Below are 27,290 nucleotides of genomic sequence, written 5' to 3'. Positions count from 1 at the left end.
TCATTTTTGGCATGAATGAAAACAGGCTGTGAGGAATGGAAGTACAGTGCATTCAACGGGGGGAAAAAATCAGATACATAAGTTTTGAATGTTGTGACTTGTGAAAATTACATGATTTACCACATTCATATTGCATGTGCCATTGTAAGAACTGTAAGTCGATCCCACACAGCCTAGTTTTCATCAAATATACCTGTGCTACTTCACTTTGGAGAGGTTTTGTGGTCCAGGGTCACATTGGACTATGCCTTTCTTTTGGTCCTATTTCCTTTGGTCATTTAACCACATGAGCTCATCGGTTATAACTGATTAATTCATTTTTAATTTTTTAACTAATACTGGATAATGGCATGCCTAGATTTTTGCTCACTTTACATTTTTACTTCAGCACAGATTTTGTATAACACTAAATAAACCAGTGAACTTGTATTTTTTACAGGTGAATAATCTGAATAGAGCGGTGAAGGATTTAACTCGAGCCATACATATACAGCCAGACGCTTATGATTTGCACATCATGAGGTTATTTGATACACCTTTGCATGTCCTTGATTATTTTATTATTTTCTCATTCTTGAGTTTGCTGTATGGTTATTAGCAGATTAAAAACCTAAAATCTATGGACCTTCCTATATGGACCTTATTCTGACACAAGGCTGTGAAGGATAGAAGTACAGTTTGTTCAACAGATACTGTTAATTGAGTATGTGTTTATGAAATTCCAGTAAAAAAAAAAATTAGACATCACCTAAAACCCTAAACCACTGCAACCTATTGAAAGGAATTTACTTCTGTTGTCTGTGTTAATATATAAAAATCCAACCTTGACTTTGTTCCATGACAACAGGCTGTAAAAAAAATGTTTTTAAAATGTTTTTAATTGGTGAATATCTGCTATAGAGTTCCTTCAATTACTGTGTCTTGTTTTTAGAGGGAAGTACTTGTACGAAATGAAACAGTTTGACCTGGCTACCCTCTGTATACGGTACGCAGCGGAAATGAAAACAGGTAATGATCACATAAAGTTAATTTCTTTCTCCAGCGAATTGCAAGCATATTTTTAGTTCCTGAAATATTTCAGCCCTTATCTCTGCCCATCTTTTAATGAGCATCATTAAATCTTGTTAGGCCACCTGGCCCAACTGAAGGTGAAGTAAACCTTGCAGGGAAATGTGGTTTATGTTGCCATAACAACAACTAGACCCAGCTGTAAACCTCTCCTCCTTTCCGTCACAGCTCTGGGTTTATCACCGGTCCAGCAAGCTGTCGTCCAATCGTTCCTGGGGAATGATGCCAATGCCATCGTCTGCCTTGAGGAAGCGGTCGATACATGCCCTTCTCCTGCACATCTCATTCTTCTCGGGAAGACGCTGATGAGGGAGCACAGGTTCACAGTGAGTCCAAGACTTGTGGAGGGTGTATCACAGTCAAGCTCTGTCTGGTAGAACTAAGCAGACAAAACACCAAACAAACTTCTCCAAAGATACCAACACACACAAGTCATTATTAGTATTACTTTTTTCAGAAATACACCAAAGTGACAAACTGGAAGCTTTGCTTTACAGTTATTTTTACAGTTTCACTACCAGTCAAAAGTCTTTGAATAGTAAGATGTTCAGTGTTTTTTAAAGAATTCTTTTCTGCTCACCAAACCTGTATTTGTTTGATCCAAAATACAGAAAAAGTTATATTGTGAAATATTTTTACTATTTAAAATAACTGCTTTCTATTTAAATATTTTCAGCATCATTACTCCAGTCTTCAGTGTCACATGATCCCTCAGAAATCATTCTAATATGCTGATTTGCTGTTAAAGAAACATTTATTGTTATTGTTATTATTATTATTATTATTATCAATATTTTAAACAGTTAAGTACATTTTTCAGGATTCTTTAATGAATAGAAAGATCCAAAGATAAGGATTTATCTGAAATAAAAAGCTTTTGTAACATTAACATTATACACTACATCATTCAAAAGCTTGGAGTCACTATAATTTTTATTTATTCCTAACATTTTTTGGGGGGAAAGAAATTATAGAAATTTTATTTAACAAGGATGCTTTAAATTGATCAAAAGTGATGTTACAAAAGATTTCTATTTCAGGTAAATGCTGTTCTTCTGAACTTTCTGTTCATCAGAGAAACCTGAAAAAATTCTACTCAGCTGTTTTCGAAATCATAATAATAATAAATGTTTTTCAGCAGCATATTAGAATATTAGAATGATTTCCGAAGGATCATGTGACTGGAGTAATTATGCTAAAAATTCAGCTTTGAAATCACAGGAATAAATTACATTTTTAAATATATTAAAATAGAAAACAATTTTAGATAGTATATTTTTATAGTTTTATGGTTAAATTGTTTTATTTTAAATAGTAAAAATATTTCAAAATTGTACTGTTTTTGCTTTATTTTGGATCAGATAAATGCAGGCTTGTTAAGCAGAAAATACTTCTTTAAAAAAACATTGCAAATCTTTTGACTGGTAGTGTAAATTTTTAATCAATTTTTTTTATCAAAATACTGTAAAAACAGATTTATTGTGAAATATTATTGCAATTTAAAATAGCTGTTTTGTATTTTAATATATATTTTAAAATGCAATATATTCCTGTGATTAAAGCTACATTTTCGGCATCGTTACTCCAGCCTTCAGTGTCACTTGCTCCTTCAGAGAAATCACTCTAATATGCTGATTTGCTGTTCAAGAAACATTTATTATTATCAATGTTGAAAACAGTTGTGCTGCTTAATATTTTTGTGATTTTTGTTTTTTTCATAAAATACGCATTTTATTCATTTGTTATAAATTGTACCAAAATATATGCACTGTTGTGCATTTTTTTTATAATTCTTCAATGAATAGAAAGTTTAAAAGAACAGCATTTATTTGAAATAGAAATCTTTTGTAACATTATACATATATATACTATCAATTTTGATCAGTTTAATGCATCCTTGCTGAATAAAAGCATTAACAGTAGTGTTCACTTAGATTACACGGAGTACAGTTGAAATATGCTTTGAGGTGTGTGTGTGTGTGTGCAATGGCTGTCTTTGTGTTTTGTCTTGCTGAACCATTTTAGAATTTAATGTGAAACCATATTACCGCTATAGTTCAAACATTTGAGCAAGGCAAATGCAAAGGTCAGACAGAAAAAAATGTTTTATAAGAATTAATGGAAGTTACAGCATTCAGCATCCTCTTTAAATGCATATTTTGTGTCTGGCAGTAGGCAGTATTGTAACCTATCAATGCTACAGGTTTCAAGGATTTATGTTGTGTCATACACAGGAAGCAGTGGAAAGTTTCAGAAAGGCCCTGTCACTTCTGGGTACCAGTAAAACTAAACTCATTACTTCACAAGAAGCTGCACAGGTCTTCTATCTTATTGGCGTATGCTACATGAAACAAATGCTTTTGTTGCAGGTAATAAATTGAATAATAAAGTCAACATTAGACCAATTCAAAATGTACCTTTTCACTTTCTTAAAACACATTTCTGAATATTATGTATGGTCCAAATATTATTATAGGGATGTAGCATTTTATCACATTCGTAAGATGCTGGGAACACAAACATATCTGTCACTATTCTCTCATCACCTTTTTTTCCAGGAGAGTGAAGACTCTCTCCTCCTCCAGGCTTTGGATGCTTTTAACAGCGCTGTGAGCATGAACCCAGACCACGCTGAGGCTCACCATCAGAGAGGACTGTGCCGAGTACATCTACAGGACTCCACAGGCGTGCAGGACTTTAACAGAGCACTCCAAATCAACCCCAGCCTCTATCAAGTACACCTTGATTTCAGTGTATGGTCTGTCAGAACTGATATTACTCTGTGCATTAGGTTCAGATTTAAAACATGTTTTTCTTTTTTTAAGGTGCATCTCAGCCGAGCGGCCCTTTATGGGGCTCAAGGACGATATGCAAAGGCTGTACTCGACTGTAATGAGGCTATCAGGATCCAGCCCAAGAGTGTCAGAGCATACTTGTATAAAGGAGCTCTTAAATTCTACTTGAAAGTTAGTAAAAATAGCACAGTTTCGAGCATAATTACCTGTCACTTGAGACTGATGATCTCTATGGTATTCAAGAGAAATGCTGTGCACTTATTATCCTGTTTAAGGCATACAAGAGTGCAGTGGAGGATCTGACGATGGTGATCCAAATGGACAGTGCCTGTTCATTTGCTTACTACAATCGTGGCGTATGTTTTCAAGAGCTGCGGGATTATGAGCTGGTGACGTTTCCTTTCATTTCCCTACTTTTTCAAATCAGTAATGTATGCGGGATCATATATATAGAAACGTATACAAATGCATAATGCTTTTTTTCATAACATTTGCATTTAAATGCATAGTTCACTTCCTCCGCATTATTTCTCTTTAATCTTCAAGGCTCTTAGGGACTACAGCATCACACTGCTCTTGGGCTGTAAGACGGAGCTTGAGCTGAAAGTGTTGATAAACCGTGGCCTTCTCTATGTGGAGCTGAATGACTATGGCAGTGCACTTCAGGTAGGCCATGGTTGTAAAGAAAGAAATAAGAAGGATTGATTGCTTGCATCGGACCTGTAATGCGTTTGTCTCAAGGAGTTTGAAAGCATATTCATCAGGCTGGAGTGAGGTTTTTGATATTCCTCTATTCTTGTTTTCAAAGCCAACATGAAATGCCATTTACAGTTTTATGCCCGTAAGTTTACATATTTTAGAGATAAAAACAAAACATGAGTTTATCCCTTGGGAATTGATTGGATTGTCAGAGTAGCCATTAAATATAAGAATAAAGCCAGGTGGTTTTAGAGACTGTTTTGGAATAATGTGAACCGATTTTGCTAAAGTAAATGGAGTCATTTTGTTAGGTTTAATTAAAATAATGTTAGTTAAAATTACTGTGTTTTGTTGTAGGATTTTAAAGCTGCAGCACAGAAACAACCAGAGGATGTTATAATTCACCACGCGCTAGGAGTTATTCACCACAGGTGTGCATTTATTTTGAGTTATTATTGAGTATGATTGACCATTTTACAGTGCTAAATTGCCGTGCTTAAGATGAGAACCATTTTCACTCTGTAGTGGCAGTGGGGTCATAATAACTGCTCAACAGCATGTTAAACTGCCATTGTGTTTAAAATAAAAGATCAAGGGCTATAGCCCTCTTAGACACCATCATGGCAGGTCATGTGGTTTTACTGACTGAGAATTTCTAGCAATTCGCTGAATTTAGTAGAGTTTTCATTCTGCTGTTTGTAGTGAAATACTGAGTGCACCATGAAAAAGAGGTGATTAAAGGAGAAGTCCACTTCCAAAACAGAGATTCACATATAATGTACTCACCCCCTTGTCATCCAAGATGTTCATGTCTTTCTTTCATCAGTCGTAAAGAAACTATGTTTTTTGAGGAAAACATTTTTGGTGCAGAATATGGTGCCCTGATTTTGAACTTCCAAAATGCAGTTTAAATGCGGCTTCAAACGATCCCAAATGCGGTTGTAAACAGCCTGGAAAGAAGGGTCTTATCTAGTGAAACGATTGGTTATTTTCATTTTAAAAAATACAATTTAAATAACAAACAAACGCTCGTCTTGCCTTTCTCTCCCTAAACTCTGTGTATTCTGATTCAAGACAATTAGGGTATGTCGAAAAACTCAGACCGTATTTTCTTCCTCAACTTCAAAAATCATCTCAAAATCATCCTACATCGCTGCAGAAGTACCGACCCAGTCTTTGAAAGTGAACATGCAAAGAAGATCAAACACCCTTAACAAAAAAGGTAAAACAGCGATATAGGATGATTTAGAAGTTGAGGGAAAACATGAGATGGGAGTTTTTTGACGAACGTATGACATTAAAAAGTATATAAATTGTATTATTTTTATTAAAATAACCGATCATTATGCTAGATAAGACCCTTCTTTCTCGGCTGGGATCGTTTACAACCACTTTTGGGAACGTTTGAAGCTGCATTTAAACTGCATTTTGGAAGTTCAAAATTGGGGGCACCATATCCGTCCATTATATGGAGAAAAATGATGAAATGTTTTCTTCAAAAAACATAATTTCTTTACGACTGAAGAAAGAAAGACATGAACATCTTGGATGACAAGGGGGTGAGTAAATTATCTGTAAATTGTTGTTCTGGAAGTGGACTTCTCCTTCAATCTGTATGATAAACTGATTAAAATAAAAGAATTAAATGCAAAAATAAATAAATAAATAAAATAACAAATGAAATTATATGTATGCCTGTATATGTAACGTCGTAAAAAGGCACAACTGCAAAAAATAAATAAAATAAATAAATAAATAAAAATAAAGCACCATGTTTATTCTAAGATGGTAAAAAATATTTTAAAAAATTATGGCTGAATTGTGAAATTATGACACAAAAAGCTTGAAATATACACCCTCCAATTTAAAAGTTTGGGGTTAGTACAATTAGTTAGTACAATTTTTTTTTTTTTTTTTTTTTTTTTTTTTTACTGTGAATTGCGTGATACATTATCTTGGGATTCTTTGCTGAATAAAATTTGATCTTATTTCTTTTTTGACAAAAATCTTTTATATCATTATACATGTCTTTACTGTCACTTTTGATTAATTTAATCAATCATTTCTAAATTAGAGTATTCAGAAGAAGAAAACAAAGCTTACTAACCTTAAACTTTTGGATGACGGTTGATGTTAAAAGTGATAAAAATGTATGACACGGCTCTGTTATTAAAGCTCAAGAACTTGTCAGAGAAAAAATTACTGTATTTTACTTCTCATAGTTCTAAAGCATGATGCTGAGTGAAAGAACACTCTAAGAACTGCATTATTAATGTTGTCCTGAAACCTTGTATGACATTTATGAATAGCTCTCTGTGAACTCTGAATCGCTTATCGTGCAGATCTGCATTTAAATGGAGCATTCAGAGCATATCTATTATGTTTATTGATCAACACTCAAAAGGTGCTGCTGTGCTTCCATAATGTGTTCAGACGGATTTAAATCAGATTAACAGCCTGTGACAGACAGGACATCTCATCTCTTTACATGGACTATATAATATGAAATATCTTAGTAGCTCGCTGACCAGACACATTGCTTTCTGAACTATCATTTACAACAGAACAGAAAGCTTTCAGATCTGTAGAAGTCGACATTTGCACATTTTCATTGCTTTAAAAGAGCAATTTCAAATAAATGGCTCTTCACAATAATTGCAGGGTGGTTTTTTCCTTTTTAAACTGCGACTTCTGGGGGAATTCAATGCTCACGCTGGGAGTGTTGCACAGCTTGTAATCCAATGCTTCAAAAGTAGGCAAGAGAAGACGTTTTTACAGAGCGTTCAAGGCAAAGTTCATAATTAAGCAGACAACTAATTTTCATGTGCAAACAGAATTAGGACACATCACTGAGTGTAATAGTCTGCTTTCTTTGTCTGTTTTCAAGGCTCGGCCAGTTGCAGGAAGCTGTAGATGCTTACAGCCAAGCTTTAAGACTTGATCCCTTCTTGCAAGATTCCCATGTGGGCAGAGGCAATGTTTTCATGGATTATGGGCACAATCATGCCAGGAAACATGCCCAGAGGGACTTCCTCTCAGCCCTGCATCTCAATCCACTCTGTGCAAGTGCCCGCATTAGCCTGGCATACAACTTACAGGTAGTATAAAAATAATTGTCTTGCTTCTTTTTATTTCTCACAGGTTGATCTTTCACAGCTTAACAGACTTACAGAAGTTCCCAAATGCTTCATTTAACTTCATTTATCTATTCACATATCCTTCACTTAATCTTCCTTTGGAGAAATAAAGAAAAGTAAAACTCTCAAATGAATGTGGATAGCATACTGGCTCTGATAATTTGGTCTTGGGAGAATTTGATGTGAAATGTCAGTGAATTTTGACAGCAGACTTCTGTATCGTGGCAAAAATGAATCCTTAGACAAGACACATACAAGACTACTGTTTTTTTTTCCCTCAGTAGAAACACCTAAGCAAAAGGAGATTTGAACAATCTCTATTTAATCTTATTGATGTCTAGGGTTAAACTGGAGATTGTAGAGAGATTTTATTAGTTTTTCTTTTGGTTTTCTTTGGGCAACATAAAAAGTTTGCACAGTACGAATGTATTATAAATTGCATTTGTTGCCTTTGTATGTGTATGGAAGCTTATTTCTGCCACAGAATGTAAAAATTTGTATCTTCTCAGATGCAGCAATATCCTTTCCTCAACAATTAATATGCTGGTTGACATGGGCAGGTTGCGTTATCTCATATTTCTGTAATTGAAATCTTGCCCTGTTCTGTCTGTTGCCTATTGTGATTTAATGGCATACATAAATCACTTTTTCATCGGATTTTGTCTCGTAATAAACATAATAATCTCAGCGGGCAACCAGCGTATCCAAAATATGTCTGTTAACTCACAACTCACAAGAAAGTAATCATAACTGACAATAAATTCATGACAGCACCATTAGTTGTTTTAGAATTCCTCATTTACAGAACTACTAAAATATTTAGTATTGCAAAAATTTAAGTGGTCTCTATAAATGTGTGAAATATAGATAACAAGCAATTAAGGTGCTGTTCAAAAGTTTGGGCTCAGTGAGATTTTTTAATGTTCTTAATAGAGTCTCTTATGCTCATCAAGGCTGTATTTATTCGATACAGAAAAAACTGTAATATTGTGAAATATTACTGCAATTTTTAATATTGGTTTCCTCTTTTAATGTACTTTAAAATATAATTTATTTTTGTGACCGAGCGCTGAATTTTCATCAGTCTTCACGATCCTTCAGAAATCATTCTAATATGTTGATTTATTATCAGTGTTGAAACTGTTGTGCTGCTTAGTATTTTTTGGAAACTTTCAGGATTCTTTGATGAATAAAAAGTTAAAAAGCACAGCATTAATTCAAAATACAAATCTTTTCTAACAATATAAGCCTTTGCTAACACTTTTTATCCATTTAACACGTCCTTGCTGAAAACAATGATTAATTTCTTTAAAAAAAAAAGAAAGAAAAAATGTACTGACCCCAAACTTCTGAATGGTAGTGTATACTGTAACACAAAATTTATATTTTGAATAAACACTGTTCTTTTTAACTAACTATTTATTAAAGAGTCCTGAAAAAGTATCACGGATCGCTAAAAATATTAAGCAGCACATCTGTTTCCAACACTGATGATAAATCAGTATATTAGAATGATTTCTGAAGGATCATGGAACACTGAAGACTGGAATAATGATGCTGAAAATTCAGCTTTGCTTCACATGAAAAAATTATATTTTAAAGTATATTAAAATAAATAACTACTATTTTTATTTAGCAATAATATTTTTTTTCTGTATTTTGGTCAAATAAATACAGCCTTGATGAACATAAGAAATGTGTTTAAAAAACATTAAAAATGTTACTGATCCCAAACTTTTGAAGGGCAGTGTATATATTGAATAATTTTTGCTTTGTAAATCATAACCTCATTAACCTTGATGATCTTAATTTCTTTATTCTCCTTTGTTCAAGACTTTTGTTTGTCTGGTCTGGTATCTTTTATCTGTGCACGCTGTCTCTGTTGCTCAGTTCTCTTTTTAAAGAGAATCCTTTCTTCAATATTAAATGTAGAAGTACTAATGGCCAAAGCCCAGAGGCAAACCACAGAAATCAGGTCAACAGTATGAACAAATAAGGATATATCTGATTCTTTCGGTATTCATCCTGGCCCTCATTATCTCTGTCTCCAACCCCAGAGAGGGAGCGGTATCTTGCAGACAGCCTGTTGCCTCTCAAGTCTATTGATTTCCACTAATCCATGTCGATACCTTGTCCTCTACGGCAGGTTTTGGGATTCTTCCAGAGAGCCTGGAATCAGTTCACTGTGGCTGTAGAGGTGAACCCTGAATGCTGGGCAGCGTATGAAGGCAGAGCTGTCACCAGCCTGCAGATGGGCAACATGTTTGCAGCCTTGCAAGATATAAACACTGCTATAAAGGTTGTCAGTAAAGATTTTTTAAGAAATGTATAATTCTACAGTTGAGGTCAAAAGGTCACCTTGCAGAATCAGCAAAATGTTAATTATTTTACCAAAATAAGAGGGATCATACAAAATGCATGTTATTTTTTATTTAGTACTGACCTGAATAAGATGTGTACATATAGTCCACAAGAGAAAATAAGTTGAATTTATAAAAATGACCCCATTCAAAAGTTTACATACACTTGATTCTTAATACTGTTGTTACTTGAATGATCCACTGCTGTGTTTTTTGTTAAGTGATAGTTGTTCATGAGTCCCTTGTTTGTCCTGAGCAGTTAAACTGTCCACTGTTCTTCAGAAAAAAATCCTTTAGATCCCACCAATTTTTTAGATCTTTTTTATTTTTTTGTGTATTTGAGCCCTTTCTAACAATGACTGTATGATTTTGAGATCCATGTTTTCACACTGAGGATAACTGAGGGACTCATATGCACCTATTACAGAAGGTAATACTAAATACTAAATGTACTAAATGAAAAAATATGATATTTAGGCAAAATAAGAAAAATGTACACATCTTCATTCTGTTCAAAAGTTTTCACCCCCCAGCTCTTAATGCATTGGTTTTCCTTCTGAAGCATCTGTGAGCGTTTGAACCTTCTGTAATAGTTGCACATAATTCCCTCAGTTGTCCTCAGTGTGAAAAGATGGAAGGATTTTTCTGAAGAACAGCAGGCAGTTTAACTGTTCAGGACAAACAAGGTGTATGTAGTGTATGTAAACTTTTGAACATTTTTTTAAATTCAACTATTATTTATCTTGTGTGAAATATCTTATTCAGTTCAGTACTAAATAAAAAATAACATGCATTTTATATGACCCCTCTTATTTTGGTAAAATAATGAACATTTTGTAGATTCTGCAAGGTGTATGTAGATGTTTAACCTCAACTGTATTTAGCAAGGATGCATCAAAAGTGATCATCAATTATAAGGTTACAACATGTTTCTGTTTCAAATAATTACTGTTCTTTTGAATTATCTATTCATCACAGAAATGTAAATTGTGGTAATATTTCACAATATTGGTCACTCTTTTCTATACAATGAAAGTGAAATCTTTAATTTTTTAGTAAATTTTATCTTTGCCCTTTTTAGTGTAACCCCCATGCAGAGCAGCTCTTTACAAACCGAGGTCTGATCCAACAGTTCATGGGGGATAAAGCTAGCGCCATGAAGAACTACCAGACCGCTATCAGCCTCAACCCAGGATATGCCCTCGCTTACTTCAACGCTGCCAACCTCTTCTTTTACAATGGACAGTTTGAGCAGGTAAAACCAGAGGCAATTCACTACCGACTCTCTTCAGACTCTCTAGACGAGAGCCACTGAAATATATAGTGAGTCTCATTTCTGCAACATAGGCATGTGAGTACTACAGCCAAGCTTTTGAGCTGGACCCCTCAGATGAGTCTGCCATCCTGAACCGAGCCATCACTCACGCTCTGCTGCGGAAGGTCCCAGCATCCCTGCAGGATTTCAATGAGGCTCTCTGCCTCAACCCGCTGTCTGCACATGCCTACTTTAACAGAGCCAACCTGTACTGCTCTCTCAGACAGTTCCAATCAGCCGAGAGGGACCTTACACAAGGTGAGCCGTAGCACTGCCACCTTTTATTAAAGGAGTGATATTTTACACTCGTGTACCATTATGTCCCCTGAAGTCTACAGATACTCTACCAGTCAGAAGTTTGGAATAATTACAGATCTTTTGTTGCTTGAGGCTGCATTTATTTGATCAAGAATACAGTAAAAACATTAATATTCTGAAATATTATTACAATTTAAATTAACTGTTTTCTATTTGAATATATTTTAAAATGTAATTTATTCCTGTGATGCAAAGCTGAATTTTCAGTGTCAGATGATCCTTCTGAAATCGTTCTAATATGCTGATTTGCTGCCTAAGAAATAAATTCTATTAATCAAATGTGACAGTAAAGACATTTATAATATCACAAAAGACTTCTATTTCAGTGTCTATTTCAATTAATGCTAAAAATCAGCTTTGCATTACAGGAATACATTATATTTTAAAATATATTCAAACAAAAAACAGTTGCTGTGTTGCAAACAAAAATGCAGTTACTGTTTTTACTATATTTTTGATTAAATAAATGCAGTTTTGGAGACAGAAACAATGAAAATGTTAATTATTTCAAACTTCTGACTAGTAGTGAATATGTCAATTAAGGATTTTTGCACTAAACATTCACATTATCATTTATCATTATCATTATCTTTTTGTCCAGTAGTATAAACAGTCTGTATTTGTTACTTATTCTTTGTAGAGGCAAAAACTAAACTAACTTGTATGATTTATTTAGGCTTGTTTGTAATTATATTTTCATTTGTATTTCAAGCTGACATGAGATTGATAATCTTATAACAACTAATTTGGTAGTATGCAGTTATTACTAATTCTCCTCTGAATACTGAAGGTCACATTAATCATCATGCAGCGTGTGCAGAGCAGGGCCAAAAGCTGACTACAGAGCATATTGTGTTTCTTGATTTCATTGGCATATATATAGAAAGGTTATTATGTTCCAACGTTGAAACATCCTACGTATTAATATAGCAATAATGATTCATTGCTTTACAGGGAGATTGTACATCAGGCCGACTTTCCATGTCGTCTGCACTTAATTACGTCTGATAACAGTGGCTGATATCTTTGTGGAGGGCTTTTGTCAAGATGTTGAAAGGAGAGCGGGTGAAGAGATAGCAAAGTTGTCTTTATCCTCAACAAATCCAGACAGTCATACACGTGCTAGTCTCAGTCTCATTCATACAGCATGCAGTCAGACCTCTCATTGACCATCTGACTACGCTACGTGACATCTGACTGCACTACGTTAGCTGTAATCTGATTGGCTATGTGTGCATATATATATATGTATGTGTATGTATATCTATGTTCATATTGCCGTTCAAAAGTTTGAGATCAGTAAGATTTGTAATGTTTTTTAAAGAAGTTTGTTCAGCTCATCAAGGCTGCATTTATTTGATAAAAAATACAGAAACAAACTGTAATATTGTGAAATATTATTACAATGTAAAATAACAGTTTCTTTTTTATATACTTCAAAATATAAATGATTCCTTTTCCTAATTTATACTTTTTTTCTGGATTCTTAGATGAAAAAGGAAATTAAAAAGAAAAAACAGCATTTGTTTAAAATAGAAAGTCTTTTGTAATTATATACACTACTGTATATATAGTTTGGGGTCAGTAAATTTTTTCCTTTCTTTTTTTTAAAGAAATAATCATTTTATTTAGAAAAGACGTGCTAATATATATATATATATATATATATATATATATATATATATATATATATATATATATATGTGTGTGTGTATATATATGATTGCTGTTTGGGATCAGTAAGATTTTTTTATAATTACTACATAAGTTTCTTGTGTAGTCAAATATAATTTTCTGCTTTAATATATTTTCAAATGCAATTTATTCCTGTGATGCAACGCTGAATTTTCAGCATCATTAATTAGATAAATTAAAAAGTCAAAAAAAAAAAAGAAAAAAGATCATTTATAAAATAGAAAGCTTTTGTAATTATATATACTACTGTTTGGGTCAGTACTTTTTTTTTTTTTTTAAGAAATTAATATTTTTATTCAGAAAGGATGTGTTAAGTTGATAAAAAGTGATAGTAAAACTTATATTAGAAAAGATTTTTATTTTTTAATTAATGGTTTCTTTTTAACTTTTTTTCGTCAAAAAATCCTGAAAAATGTATGATAATATAACAGCATATTGGAATGATTTCTTAAGGATCATATGGCGGCAGACTGGAGTAATGATGCTGAAAATTCAGCTTTGCCTCACAGAAATACGTAATACTTTGAAATGTTATTTTATATTGCAATAATATTTCACAATTTCACAACATTATAAATGCCATTACTGCTACTTTTGATGGCTTTAATGCATCCTTGCTGAATTAAAGTATTAATTTCTTCTGCATTTTTTAAACTTGACCCAAACTTTTCAACGATACTATAAATATAGTTTCTAGTGCCTATTTTTTATATCTGCTATTTTTCACATTTTTATATTTGTAGCATTAGCCAAAAATACCTTGTATGGGTCAAAATTATCGATTTTTCTTTTATGCCAAAAATCATTAGGATATTAAGTAAAGATCATGTTCCATGATATTTTGTACATTTCCTACCGTAAATATATCAAAGCTTAATTTTTGATTGCTAATATGCATTGCTAAGAACTTTATTTGGACAACTTTAAAGGAAATTTACTCAATATTTTGATTTTTTGGCACCCTCAGATTCCAGATTTTCAAATAGTTGTATCTGTTTGAAAATATTATCCTATCCTAACAAACCAAACATCAATGAAAAGCTTATTTATTCAACTGTCAGATGATTTATAAATCTAAATTTTAAAAAATTGACCCTTATGACTGGTTTTGTGGTCTTTGGTCACATGAATTTTCATCACCAGTCATTGTGCTATAACTTCAGTTACAACCGCATGGCATGTAAAAAAACATTCCTCTTTCTAAATAGGCAGTTCTTGACCTAAACAAGCTGTGGTGAAGAATAGACTTAATACTCAAAGTCCAAAGACTGACTACTTGAGTCTGTGTGTGTGTGTGTGTGTGTCTGTGTGTGAGGCAAATGAATGCTTTCAGCACACACTTTCACACACAAGAGGACCAGAGCATGATGGGTTTAGCCACATGACTGCCTGGGGAAAAGAAAAAAAAGACACAGAAGGAAAACAAATGCGGCAACCATGTCTCTTTACTGCTCTACAACAAGAGACAGGTGGTTACTATGGTTACAGTGTAAACCAATTATAGATTTCCTCTTGGCAGGCTGCATATTTATGAAGTCGAAAGCAAGGATGTGCAAGCATTTCTGTTATGAAAAAGCAGAGTTTCCTAGAGCCCATTCCTAATTCCCTCCTCCTGCGGCTGAAACAGGTGGGATATTAGGAAACAGATGGCCCTCGGTATCTAATGAGTATGTTCTCCGTGAATGGAGTAATCACTTGCTATTCCAGTGTGCGCTTTCAAACAATCTAATTTTGTTAGCCGTAAATAGACACATTGAACACTTATCCTATAAGCCCTAAAAGCGAGGTTTTTCTACATTATCTCACTCAAATCAAGGCCCTTACATGTGCAAGCTCTTTGGAGCAAAACAACGTCTGTAAAGGTGCCGAGCGAGCGATGGTAATTTATGCAAATGCAGATGGCAAATTGCTTGCAAATTGTCCCTCTTGAGTGAACTAAAAAGTAGATGTCCTTCTATTTGCGGTCTCTCCCAGCCTGATGTTTCAGTCACGAATAAGTACTGTGTGATGTGGTCCTAGCCTAACATTAACGTCAGTCTCTGTGTGAGAAGAACAGAGCTGAGAGTCTAACTGTGAACAAAGCAGTTGTGCTGAAGACAACTCGAATAATGCTACACTTCTCTGTGTAAACAGGAGACAGATTGATAAATACTGGGGAAGGTGAGAGTGACATTTTGCTCTAACATATCTTTTTGTGTTTGTGTGTTTCTTGAAGCTCTGATGCTGCAGCCTGGAGATGCTCTTCTCTACAAGCTGAGGGCTGATGTACGGGGTCGTCTGGGGTGGACGGAGCAGGCGCTGAATGACTACAGGACCGCGGTGGAGCTTGAGGACTCAAGATGCTGCTCAGGGTCGGAAAATGAACACAATGAGATTTCTGCATCTTAGTTTATTAAAATTAGCTAATGCAACACAGTCCTTAAACATTTTTGTCTACATTTTGTTGCATGGAATCAGTTTAAATTTGTTAAATGAGAGTTTGAAATTACATTAGACAGACATACAATTTTAATTTGTAAAAAAGTAATAGATTTAAAATACATTTATTTTATACTAAGTATAGTTCAAGTCTGTTAACACACTTACTTACATATTGGTTGGGACTTACTGATGTACAAATTGTAATTAAAGTTAATTTGGAGTAGTACTTGTTCACAATGCACATTTCTTAATATTAAAGGAGAAGTCCACTTCCTGAACAAAGATTTATAGATAATGTACTCACCCCCTTGTCATCCAAAATGTTCATGTCTTTCTTTCTTCAGTCGTAAGGAAGTTATGTTTTTGAGGAAAACATTTCAGCATTTTTCTTCATATAATGGACTGATATGGTGCCCCGATTTTGAACTTTCAAAAAATTTAAACATTAAAAATAATACAATTTATCTACTTTTTAATGTAAAACGCTTGTCTTGTCTTACTCTGCCTAAATTGTTTTTTTACAGTTCATGACAGTTAGGGTATGTCGAAAAACTCCCATCTCATGTTCTCCCTCAACTTCGAAATCGTCCTATATCGCTGTTTTACCTTTTTTGTTAAGGGTGTTTGATTTTCTTTGCATGTTCACTTTGTAAAGACTGTGTCGGTACTTCAGCAACGATGTAGATCATTTTTAAATGATTTTTGAAGTTGAGGGAGAAAATACAATTGGAGTTTTTCGACATACCCTAACTGTCTTGAGCCAGACTACACAGAGTTCAGGCAGAGCAAGACAAGATGAGCGTTTGAGATTAAAAAGTATTTAAATTGTATTTTTTAAATGAAAATAACCAATCGTTTGGCTAGATAAGACCCTTCTTCCTCAGCTGGGATCGTTTAAAACTGCATTTGGGATCATTTGAAGCCGCATTTAAACTGCATTTTGGAAGTTCAGACTCGGGGCACCATATCAGTCTATTATATGGAGAAATGTTTTCCTCAAAAAGCTATTTCTTTACAACTGAAGTAAGAAAGACATGAACATCTTGGATGACAAGGTGGTGAGTACATTTTCTGTAAATTTTTGTTCTGGAAGTGGACTTCACTTTTAAACCTAAAATATGTTTTAATATCACTGTTGAGGAGGATTGTATGACATTTAAATAATATCAGTCTTTAAATGCAAAATATTTAAAGTGTACCTAAAGTACTTGCAATAGTACCACTTTAGCACAATCAAATATACTGAAGTATATCTTTAGTTGGACTTCAGCACTATTAAAAGAGCATTATGCACAAAATGAGTTGTTTCAATTTAGCAGACTTTAAATGTACAGGTTTAGTATACTAAACGTGCAATTGCAGGGTATTTTTAAGTACTTAATATGTAAATGTATTTGTAGTATACTTAGCATGAAGTAAATGTATTTTAATTTATTTTAATTTTAATTTATTTTTCACTAGGGTCCAGCCATCTATTATAATAATGTACTAAAATAAAACATAGTTTTTTTTTTTTTAATTTCTTATTGTACACCAGAAAAATATCATTAGCAAATGTTAAATAATGTAGTAATGTTTTAGTATTTTTTAAATTAAATTAATTTAATACTAAATAATTTGTATTTAATTGATTTGCTTTTTGCATTAAAAATATTCTTAAATTTAATCAATATTTTATTATGTTTTATTTTGAGTGAATAAGGCAGGTATAACTTAAAACATGGTTTTTGGTTGTTAAAATTTTTTTATGTTTCTGAAAGAAGGCATTACATACAGTATAAAGTACAGCAAAAATGATAATAGTGTGAAATTATATTGTTATTTAAAATAACTTTTTTCTATCTTAAAATATTTCTGATGCAAAGCTGAATTTTCAGCATCATTACTTAAGTCTTCAGTGTCACATGATTCTTCAGAAACCATTCTAATATTATGATTTGCTGCTCAAGAAATATTTCTTATTAACAATGTTTTGAAAGCTGTCTTGGATTTTTTTAAATAATTCTTTTTATAAAATCTTTTGTAACGTTATAAGTGTTTCGGGGTCATTTTCAATCGATATAAAGTGTCCTTACTGAAAAAAAGTATTGATTCCTTTTGAAAAAATCCTACAGATCTTAAACTTTAGAACTGACTGCACAGACTGCATAAGAGCTGCGTTTCTTTTTCTTTTTTGTTAGCCAAGAAGGTTTAAAGTACCTGCAGTTTCTCATTCATCTCTATAGCAGATGGTCGGCTGATTCATGCAGCTCAGAAGCACACAACCTGGATGTCATTTCACTTCATGGACAGGCAGTTTTGTTCACTGGTGAAATTATCTGCTATAATACTTTATTAAAAACTTAATAAAATACTTTAATAAAAACTTTTTTGCAAATGCCAATTTTTTAAAAATGTAATCAGAATAATCATCAGTGAAGAGAGATGTTTTTTATTCCACAAGAGTTTGAGTGAAGTCTGTACATTTAGCAATTATATATATATGTACTTTAACTAGAATGCTGTATTTATTCATTAAGGAAAAATTATTTTTCCAATTGCCAACTGTTTTAGTTGTGAAACAATTAATTTACAGATGAAAATGAAATCAAATGTCCTACTAATTAATGTCTTTTAATAAGCAGACCCAGACAGCTGTATCTACCTGATGTCTGAAATCATATTCGCCCTGAAGAGGTCAGGTCACTTCATATGACACCGGGCAAAGATGCTGGTCTTAACTAGATGGAAAGAGAGAAACACCTGCTTGAATGATCTGGCTCTTTTCCAGTTCACAGAGAGAGAGAGAAATAGAGAGAGAGAGAGTCTCAGAGAGAAGAGTGTGAAGACAGCCATCTGCTCCTCACATGTTGTGCTCTGACTGGGCTCATTACATTTCAAGGACAACACGAGTCTCCATCTGTGAGAAAAAATGAGGTATCACTCAAATTCTGACAAAAGAGTTTCAGGGTTTTGCTATTCTTATATCCTATTTTCAAGGTGTGAGCATTTTGAGATGGAGTGTCTTGGCTTGGGAGCAAAGAGGATAAAATTATTTCAGGTGTGAAATGGTTATTTAGGTCTGACACATCTTACCAGCTGTCTTATTAAATGAATAGAATACTGTGGGCATGTTACAGCATACTGAAATTGTTCAAACTTTAATTAGATTTTGTTTTTCACAAAAAATGTCCCTAGTCTGAGACTTAATTTGTCTTTCAAACACTTTCAAGCGACATCCACCAAAAACTCAGCACCTTAAGTTTGCTCTGACATAATGTGCTATGTGTTTTCTTACAAATCAGATGAATGACAAATTGTTTGTGTTGTCACTTTAGATAAAAAGCATCTGCTAAAAAAAAACTAGTGTCTACCTTTAAAAAGCCTTCTTACAATTACGTACAACACCTTAGGAATAGTTTAATGCAATGCAAAATTGTTTTCAAAGACTCAAAGTAATAATTTGTAATTCAGTTTATGTATTTATGTATTTATTTATTTATTTATTTACTGGACATTTAGTATATGTGACCCTGGACCACAAACTCAGTCGTAAGTCGCACGGGTATATTTGTAGCAATAGCCAACAATACATTGTATGGATCAAAGTTATTGATTTTCCTTTTATGCTAAAAAATCATTAGGATATTAAGTACAGATCATGTTCCATGAAGATATTTTGTAAACTTCCTACCGTAAATATATCACAACCTAATTTTTTATTAGCAATATGCATTGCTAAGAACTTCATTTGGACAACTTTAAAGGCAATTTTCTTAATATTTTGATTTTTTTGCACCCTCAGATTCCAGATTTTCAAGTAGTTGTATCTCAGCCAAAACTGTCCTATCCTAACAAACCACACATCAATGGAAAGCTTATTTATTGTTAGCTTTCAGATTCTGTATAAATCTCAATTTAAAAAAAAAAGATCCTTAAGACTGGTTTTATGGTTCTGAACTAGATGCAACAGGCTCTGTTTACATTTTATTTAATTTTATTCTATTTACACACATCCAGAGATGCTTCTAAATGTAGCATGGATCAGAAACCTGGTATTTTTACCTGATCTATAGTCCCTCAAACAGCATTCGTTTTTGCTGTAGCTGGATTATTTTCTTTAGCTTTGCATCCATCACTAGGTGGTGCCATAAATAAGCGCAGATAAGCTTCCTCTTCACACTCAAGGGTGCTTTGTTGTTATTATAAGGCATTGTGCAGTATAGGAAAACTATATAAAGACTGTGGCAACAGTCACAAAAGATGCCCATATCAGGGTTCAATTGAAAGACTCCAGACTCAAAATACTAAGCTTTTCATTTGTTGAGTGGGCCTTTTGCAAAACCCCTTTCTTTGTCGTAGGATGAACAACAATGTATTATTCAATTTTCGAGGGAAAGGGCATGAAGAAAAGCTATGAATTTTAAACTCAGCTGAGTGTGGGAACTAAGCCTTCACCCTAAAAAGAGCATCTAGTGTATTTGCAACTCATTGCAAGGGCATGGGTTGGGTTCCTAATGAATATAATCATGAGCAATTTTAATTAAACACAATTATTAGCATGCTCTGAACAGTGTGTTGAGGACATGACTGTATTAAAATCTCCCCCAGAGAGCCAAAGGTCAGTTTTATTTTCTCTCTTTTTTCCACACTTGTGTTTAAAATCCAAAGTGAAAAGAGCAAAAGTTACTAAAAAGTTACAAATATAGCTTTATTAAAAACAAATCAAGGCAAATATGCGTTTCTTTATTTGATATTGACAGTGGCTTTTCAATCATTTTGTGTTTATATTTACATTGAAAAGAAGGTCTAGGTGTCGTCAAGAAACTATTTTGGTTTCTCAGACGCGCTCACAAACCCATTAGGAGCCGATGGCGTCATGTTGCAAGTGTGACGTCTGTGACTGTGATGCATGTGGATGTGGAGTAACTGTCCATGGTGCTGAAACCGCCGCAGCGTCGGGATGTGCGTTCCGGAGTCTCGCAGCATCAATGCGCGCATCTTCTGAGCGCGTATTTATACACTTTAAATCCACAGAAAACCTCACAGCAGTGTCGGAATGTTGCCCAACGACACCTTCAAGAACCTGGAGGACGGTTTGTATCTGTTAAACTCCTCCAGTAACGAGACGCATAACGGGGATTCTCACGGCAGCAGCGCGATCTTCATCTCCTTCATCTATTCCGTAGTGTGCCTGGTGGGACTCTGTGGAAACTCGATGGTGATTTATGTGATCTTCAGGTATGCGAAGATGAAAACTGCGACGAACATCTACATTTTGAACTTAGCGATCGCGGATGAGTTACTTATGTTGAGTGTGCCTTTCTTGGTCACCTCTTCTTTACTTCACCACTGGCCGTTTGGTTCTCTCCTGTGTCGGTTGGTTTTAAGTGTTGATGCCATTAATATGTTCACCAGCATCTATTGTCTGACTGTGTTGAGTATCGATCGCTATATCTCTGTGGTGCATCCCATCAAAGCAGCCCGGTACCGTAGACCCACCATTGCCAAAATGGTCAACTTAGGGGTTTGGATGTTCTCCATCCTGGTCATCCTACCCATCATCATCTTTTCCACCACTGCACCCAACTCTGACGGATCTGTGGCGTGCAACATGCAGATGCCAGAGCCCGAGCGTCAGTGGATGGCTGTGTTTGTGATCTATGCCTTTCTGATGGGCTTTCTTTTCCCTGTCATTGCCATATGCATGTGCTACATCCTCATCATAGTGAAGATGCGGGTGGTCGCGTTGAAAGCGGGCTGGCAGCAGCGCAAAAAGTCCGAGAGGAAGATCACGCTGATGGTGATGATGGTGGTGACGGTCTTCGTGATCTGCTGGATGCCTTTTCACATCGTGCAGCTGGTTAGCGTGTTCGTCCAGCAGCACAATGCCACCCTCAGTCAGCTGGCTGTGATTTTGGGATATGCCAACAGCTGTGCCAACCCTATCCTGTACGGATTCCTGTCGGACAACTTCAGACGCTCCTTCCAGAGGATTTTATGCCTCCGGTGGTGGGATAACGCCACGGAGGAGCCCATAGATTACTATGCCACGGCTCTGAAGAGTCGAGGATACAGTGTGGATGACTTTCAGCCGGACAATTTGGAGTCGGGCAGCACGTACAGGAATGGCACCTGCACATCCAGAACTACAACGCTGTAGGACTTGGTGTAGGACTAGGTATTACAGTATAAAGACTTGTTTTGTTACCTGTTGTCATTGCAGTATGTGTTCTTTGTTGAAATGTATTGGTAAGACTTCATAATAACTTTCGTTAATGCCATTATTAGATTATATAATGCAGTTAATGTGCATTTTTGCCCATATATGAATGTGCGTGAACTTTTTTTTTAACGCGCATTATATAATGCTTTGAATGACTTATTAATGAAAGTTATTATAAAGTGTGTCGATATGGAAAAAAACGTGTGACGTTCAGATAAAAAAAGAAAAGAAATATCAACAGCCAAATATTTAGTTGTTTATTTTAAAATGGAATAAAACATGGGGAAATATTTTACTCTCAGTGTATTATGTGATGGAACTAGCATTTTTCCAAAAGGAAATGGCAGTGCTTGCAAAGCAGGAACAAAAGAATGTTACAGATTTTTTGGTTCTGTGTACAGAAATGAAATCAGAACCGCTTTGCCTTGTCATGACATTCAGCCAAATTAAGTACCCAAATATATGCAAGAAAGGTGACCAATCGCAGTGCAGTATGCAAAGATGACGTCACCAGTCGGTAAAGCACGATTCAATCAGTGTCAGTCAGTTTTGTTGTTTGTTTTTAAACCTTTAATGTTAAATTTCTTTAAAAAAGTGTTACTTTGCCAAAAATCAATCACACAAACAAAAAATAAGCAAATGTTTGAGTCTGCACTTTTTTTTATATGCCACAGGTTGAATTCATTGTAGAATTTCAATTATATTTCAAGTGAAAGCATTGTAATAATTTTAAAAGAAGGTTATGAAAGCTCACTGAACCTAAATGTTGTGTGTTTGACTGTAAACCTAATCCTATAGTGAACGTGAGATATCAAATCTGACCTGAAGCCTGTGAGAAACGTTTTCAGTGACTGCTGTACTTCTATGTTTATGCTGCTGCAGGGAATATGTCAAATACAAGGCTGATTTATGGCTATCCTTAATGTCACCCTCAATGCATTTATTAATCATTTATGTTTAGACTTTATGTATTGTGTTCTTTTTGTGAAGTATTAGAAGAACATGTCACAGACTATGACAAGATCCCGTTTTAGACAAAAGGTAAAATACACACCTCATTCTTCAGTGCTAAAGTAAGCTTATGGGTGAGACTTCCGGTTCATTAGCCGCGATAGGGAATTAAGGAGAAGAATAACAATGTGGAGTAAACGGTAAAACTGTTTGCACTGCAGTGTGTTCATAATTAAGATAATGTATTAAAATTATATGGTACAACAAACCAATTTGCAATATCAAGCAGAAAAAACAGCTGTTTTGTAAAGCCAAAAATGGCTAGATGCTACAGAAGCCACACCCATAAAATTTAATAAATGGCCGCGCCCGCTCTTGTGTGAAAAATAAGGCGGATGCCTAAATTATAATTAATCTGTTTTCTTTATTGAAGGTGCACTCGATACTTTTTCTCTTTAAACAGTTTAGGAATAAATTAGGGGTACTATAAATAATGAATGTGACCCTGGACCACAAAACCAGTCTTAAGTAGCACAGGTATATTTGTTGCAATAGCCAACAGTACATTGTATGGGTCAAAATGATCGATTTTCTTTTATGCCAAAATCATTAGAATATTAAGTAAAGCTCATGTTCCATGAAGATATTTTGTACATTTCCTACCGCAAATATATAGAAACTTAATTTTTGTTTAGTAATATGCATTGCTAAGAACTTCATTTGGACAACTTTAAAGGCGATTTTCTCAATGTTCTCTTTTTTTTTTTTTTTTTTTTTTTTTTTTTTGCAACCTCAGATTGCAGATTTTCAAATAGTTGTGTCTCGGCCAAATATTATCCTATCCTAACAAACCATACATCAGTAATTATTTAGACCTAATAAAATTAACCTATATGACTAGTTTCGTCGTCCTAGGGTCACAAATGGAGAAAAATATATTTAAAATGATTCAAAAATACATCTTCGATCAGCAAGAATCATGTAAACAAAACATACTGAGCACGCCTTTAAAGCTGCTGTAAGTGATTTTACCAAACGGAACTACGCAATAATAAGCTGACTAAACTCACACCAGAACAACGCGTCAGTAGTCAGGTTCTTGTTTTCTCTGTTTACAAGCAGTGCCAGAAACAATATGATCTCTTAGGACAATTATTTCAGCGATATCTCTCAGGTAATAAAGACATTTACGTTAAGTATTAGAGCAGCCACATCAGCTTAAACATCCGTCTTTATTTATATAACTCTTCAGTCAAAAAGACACGTATAAAATTTTCATGTTGTGAAACATAACAGAAATATACAATTAGACAACACAATATCTTCTACAGTTTACACATCTCCGCATAGGTGCATTTAAATATCAGCTATGAAAGAGTAAACAAAGTCAGAGTACGCTTCTCATAAATCTAATTACTGTCGACATGACCTAGATAGCATTTCCAAATCCACATCGGCATAAAGACCCTGATTTCAACTGTGAGACGGAATGGCAAATGAAACTCAAAAGCAGTAATTACACAGCACCCTTGTGACTCCAGACCTCACACCCAAATGTTCTGAGAGAGGAATATCTTGCAGTAAGCACCCTCTGTAGTCTGCATGTGTCACGTTGAATTATCTTTTACATTTGCACAGTCTCTCCCACTTAGGTTTCCTCTTTTTCATTCACCTTCTCCATGGAGCTGGATCCATTCAGAGCCACAGCCTCCGCCTTCCTCTGGGCCAGTTTTATGGATCTCCTCCTGAGGCATCCTTTCACGATGGCCGCCACAATCACCAGCAGCACTATGAAAATCAACAGAGCTATAATCACAGGTACTACAATATTTGAAATGTCTCCAGCGCTCTCGTCAGTGTGCACGGCTGTCTTGTTAGTTCTGACATCATCAGGTGGAGACGTAGGTTGAGTTAGCACAGATTTGTCCCTGTTTTTCAGAGTGGTTGTGGGTGACTGCGATGGTTCATTACAAATGCCGTCGTCATTGTACGAACATAGACATTTGTAGGACCCTTCTGTGTTCTGGCATTCCTGCTCGCATGGTTTGGATTCTTCGCATTCATTTACATCCGCACAGTTTCCGGATGCATCCCTCCTGTAGCCTTTATTGCACCCCAGGCAGAGTTGCGATATATCCACGTTTTCGTGTCCGGCCACAGTCCACACTAGATCTTTGGAGCATGTCAGGTTAAACCTGGGACCAGAACGGCAATAAATCTGACGTGTATACGGATCATTTTTTGGCTCGATCATGTCACGTGAGCCGAGTATTTCTGGTCGAGGACAAGCCAGCTTGTTTCGTTTGCAAATGAAAGGATATTCGTGTCTGCAGGAAGCATCCACAAACCAATAGGTTTTTGTGCCAGAGTTACTGTATTCCACTGAAAGCAGCCCACAGCGAAGACTTGCGCAAGATCCTGAAGGTTCAGTTTTCCAGGTTTTAATGTCAGATTGAGTGCTGTTGTCCACCGTCCAGTGGAATCCCCTAAGAGGCAAATTCTTTTGTAAACAGGTGCCTTTATTTCTCTTTAGTCCGATCCAAAATGACGTGGCGTTTTTGCTATTCATATCCCAGATGGTTTTTAGAATCTTCTCCATTTCCTTCTCATTTGGAATGTTGGTCAGGAAACTTCCAGGTTCGCAATAATTCTGAGCATTTTCGAATGAGAGTTTGTTCAAATGAACAGTGTAGGACGATACGAGCAAACAACGTGCGATGGTGAGGAGGCTCACAAGATATAATCCCGTCCAGAGCTCCATCTCTGCGGCTGACTGGAACTAAATGAAACTGTGCTCTTTTCTCTGGCTTTCTTAGCTGCCCCTGTGAGGTCCTCCCAAGACAACAAGCACAGGAAGTCTGTTCAGCCTTGATACAACCATTCACTTCCTCTTGGGTGGTGTTGCTGCCGAAGCAAAACAAGCGCAACTGTGAACAAAATCGGTTGATGGTGTAACAAAAGCTCGCTCGCAAAAGTGATAGATGAGCTCAAACCGACGGGAAAAACTTATGTTCCTTGGCACTGGATTTGTTAAATCCAATCATGGATCCACACCCATTACCTCCTTGAGGGTTTTAGGTTTCAATACATTGGAAACATCCTAACTGCCTATTTTCTCATAAAGATATAACATTAGACAAGCACTTTTTCCCTATTTATTTTACTTGTTCATTGTCTCCGTAACAGGAATCTATGACAAAACAGTCTCTGGGAAAAGAAAAAATTCCCGGAAGCATTGCTCATTGCATTCGGGAATACGCTTTACAGTAGTTCTATACCTCTGTTTACATATCCCACTCAGCACTGTCAGATTCAAATGCGTGTTGATTGACCTCAGCGTGTGTTTTCAAGGGCTCACATGGGACTAATGTGGTGTTGAATGTCCCATGACTAACACAGTATTATTCTGTCCTTCTAACAGGCCGCTTCAAGAGGGATCAGCAGATGCTTCCTGGAGGAAATGTCAATGAATGGCCGGAAGTGAGGTTACGGGAGCACTTGATTTTATGTTTTACAATCTTGGGGGTCGGGGGTGGGAAATAAGGCCAGGAAATGGAATTATGGGTAACAGGAAAAGGAGTTACCAGTATGCCAAGAAAAAACAAAGAACAAGAGGTTGAAATGAAGGTGGTACAGGTGTTTTGGGAGAGCTCTGCTGTTTGAGCAAACAATATACAATCAAACCAGCCTTTAAAGGGGAGGTATGCTGTTGCTCTTTTAAGTAAACATTTTTACTAGTCATTCCACCCATAAAAACATTCTAGCAACGCCCTTAAAACATAGTAATGTCCTTAAATGGACTAAGATTATCATTTTATCATTTAAAAAAATAATATATATATATATATATATATATGCTAATTTATGCTGATTATAATAGAATAATTCTAAATACATTAAAAAATTGTATTTATATTATACATATATATAATTCAGTAAATAAAAAAAGTAAATATAATAAAATTATGTTTATATTTATGATACACTGCCAGTCAAAAGTTTTTGGACAGTAAGATTTTTAATGTTTTTTAAAAGCCTCTACTGCTCTCCGAACCTGCATTTATTTGAAAAACAAAAAGTAGAATTGAAAAATATTTTTACTGTTTTCTATTTGAATATATTTTAAAATGTAATTTATTCCTGTGATTTCAAAGCTAAATTTTCAGCATCATTACTCTAGTCTTCAGTGTCACATATTATTACTATTATTAACATTTAAAACAGCTGAGCTGATTTTTTTCAGGATCCTTTGATGAATAGAAAGATCCAAAGATCAGTGTTTATCTGAAATAAAAAGCTTTTGTGTCTATATAGATTTTTTTTCTA

The 27,290-nt window shown here is 34.9% G+C and overlaps 3 protein-coding genes across 3 annotated transcripts in view; 2 read left to right on the top strand and 1 right to left on the bottom strand.

Annotated features, from left to right (window-relative positions):
• Positions 1-19,100, top strand: part of ttc6 (tetratricopeptide repeat domain 6) — a 37,975-nt gene extending 18,875 nt beyond the window's left edge. The window contains exons 18-33 of the mRNA XM_051133274.1: positions 440-522; positions 932-1,008; positions 1,237-1,394; positions 3,303-3,437; positions 3,627-3,803; positions 3,894-4,034; positions 4,139-4,252; positions 4,410-4,529; positions 4,920-4,993; positions 7,450-7,660; positions 9,846-9,998; positions 11,141-11,314; positions 11,407-11,632; positions 15,603-15,738; positions 18,034-18,116; positions 19,093-19,100. Coding sequence (XP_050989231.1) covers positions 440-522; positions 932-1,008; positions 1,237-1,394; positions 3,303-3,437; positions 3,627-3,803; positions 3,894-4,034; positions 4,139-4,252; positions 4,410-4,529; positions 4,920-4,993; positions 7,450-7,660; positions 9,846-9,998; positions 11,141-11,314; positions 11,407-11,632; positions 15,603-15,738; positions 18,034-18,116; positions 19,093-19,100 — 2,070 coding nt within the window. The remainder of the gene's footprint in view (positions 1-439; positions 523-931; positions 1,009-1,236; positions 1,395-3,302; positions 3,438-3,626; positions 3,804-3,893; positions 4,035-4,138; positions 4,253-4,409; positions 4,530-4,919; positions 4,994-7,449; positions 7,661-9,845; positions 9,999-11,140; positions 11,315-11,406; positions 11,633-15,602; positions 15,739-18,033; positions 18,117-19,092) is intronic.
• Positions 19,101-20,526: 1,426 nt separating this feature from the next.
• Positions 20,527-22,303, top strand: sstr1a (somatostatin receptor 1a). Its single transcript, XM_051134049.1, has one exon. It carries the CDS (start codon positions 20,847-20,849, stop codon positions 21,948-21,950), a length of 1,104 nt encoding a protein of 367 aa, XP_050990006.1. The 5' UTR covers positions 20,527-20,846; the 3' UTR covers positions 21,951-22,303.
• A 1,858-nt stretch (positions 22,304-24,161) lies between these two features.
• On the bottom strand, positions 24,162-25,821 carry clec14a (C-type lectin domain containing 14A). The gene has a single exon (XM_051134048.1). It carries the CDS (start codon positions 25,723-25,725, stop codon positions 24,613-24,615), a length of 1,113 nt encoding a protein of 370 aa, XP_050990005.1. The 5' UTR covers positions 25,726-25,821; the 3' UTR covers positions 24,162-24,612.
• Between the last annotated feature and the right edge of the window lie 1,469 nt (positions 25,822-27,290).

The sequence above is a fragment of the Labeo rohita genome, chromosome 17 (genome assembly GCF_022985175.1).
Source record: "Labeo rohita strain BAU-BD-2019 chromosome 17, IGBB_LRoh.1.0, whole genome shotgun sequence".
In the NCBI taxonomy this organism is placed as follows: Eukaryota; Metazoa; Chordata; class Actinopteri; order Cypriniformes; family Cyprinidae; genus Labeo; species Labeo rohita.
This window is presented reverse-complemented; position numbering and strand designations above follow the sequence as displayed.

Excerpts from the sequence above, each read along its gene's own strand:
- sstr1a (XM_051134049.1), top strand. The coding sequence starts at position 20,847 with ATGTTGCCCAACGACACCTTCAAGAACCTGGAGGACGGTTTGTATCTG.
- clec14a (XM_051134048.1), bottom strand. The coding sequence starts at position 25,725 with ATGGAGCTCTGGACGGGATTATATCTTGTGAGCCTCCTCACCATCGCA.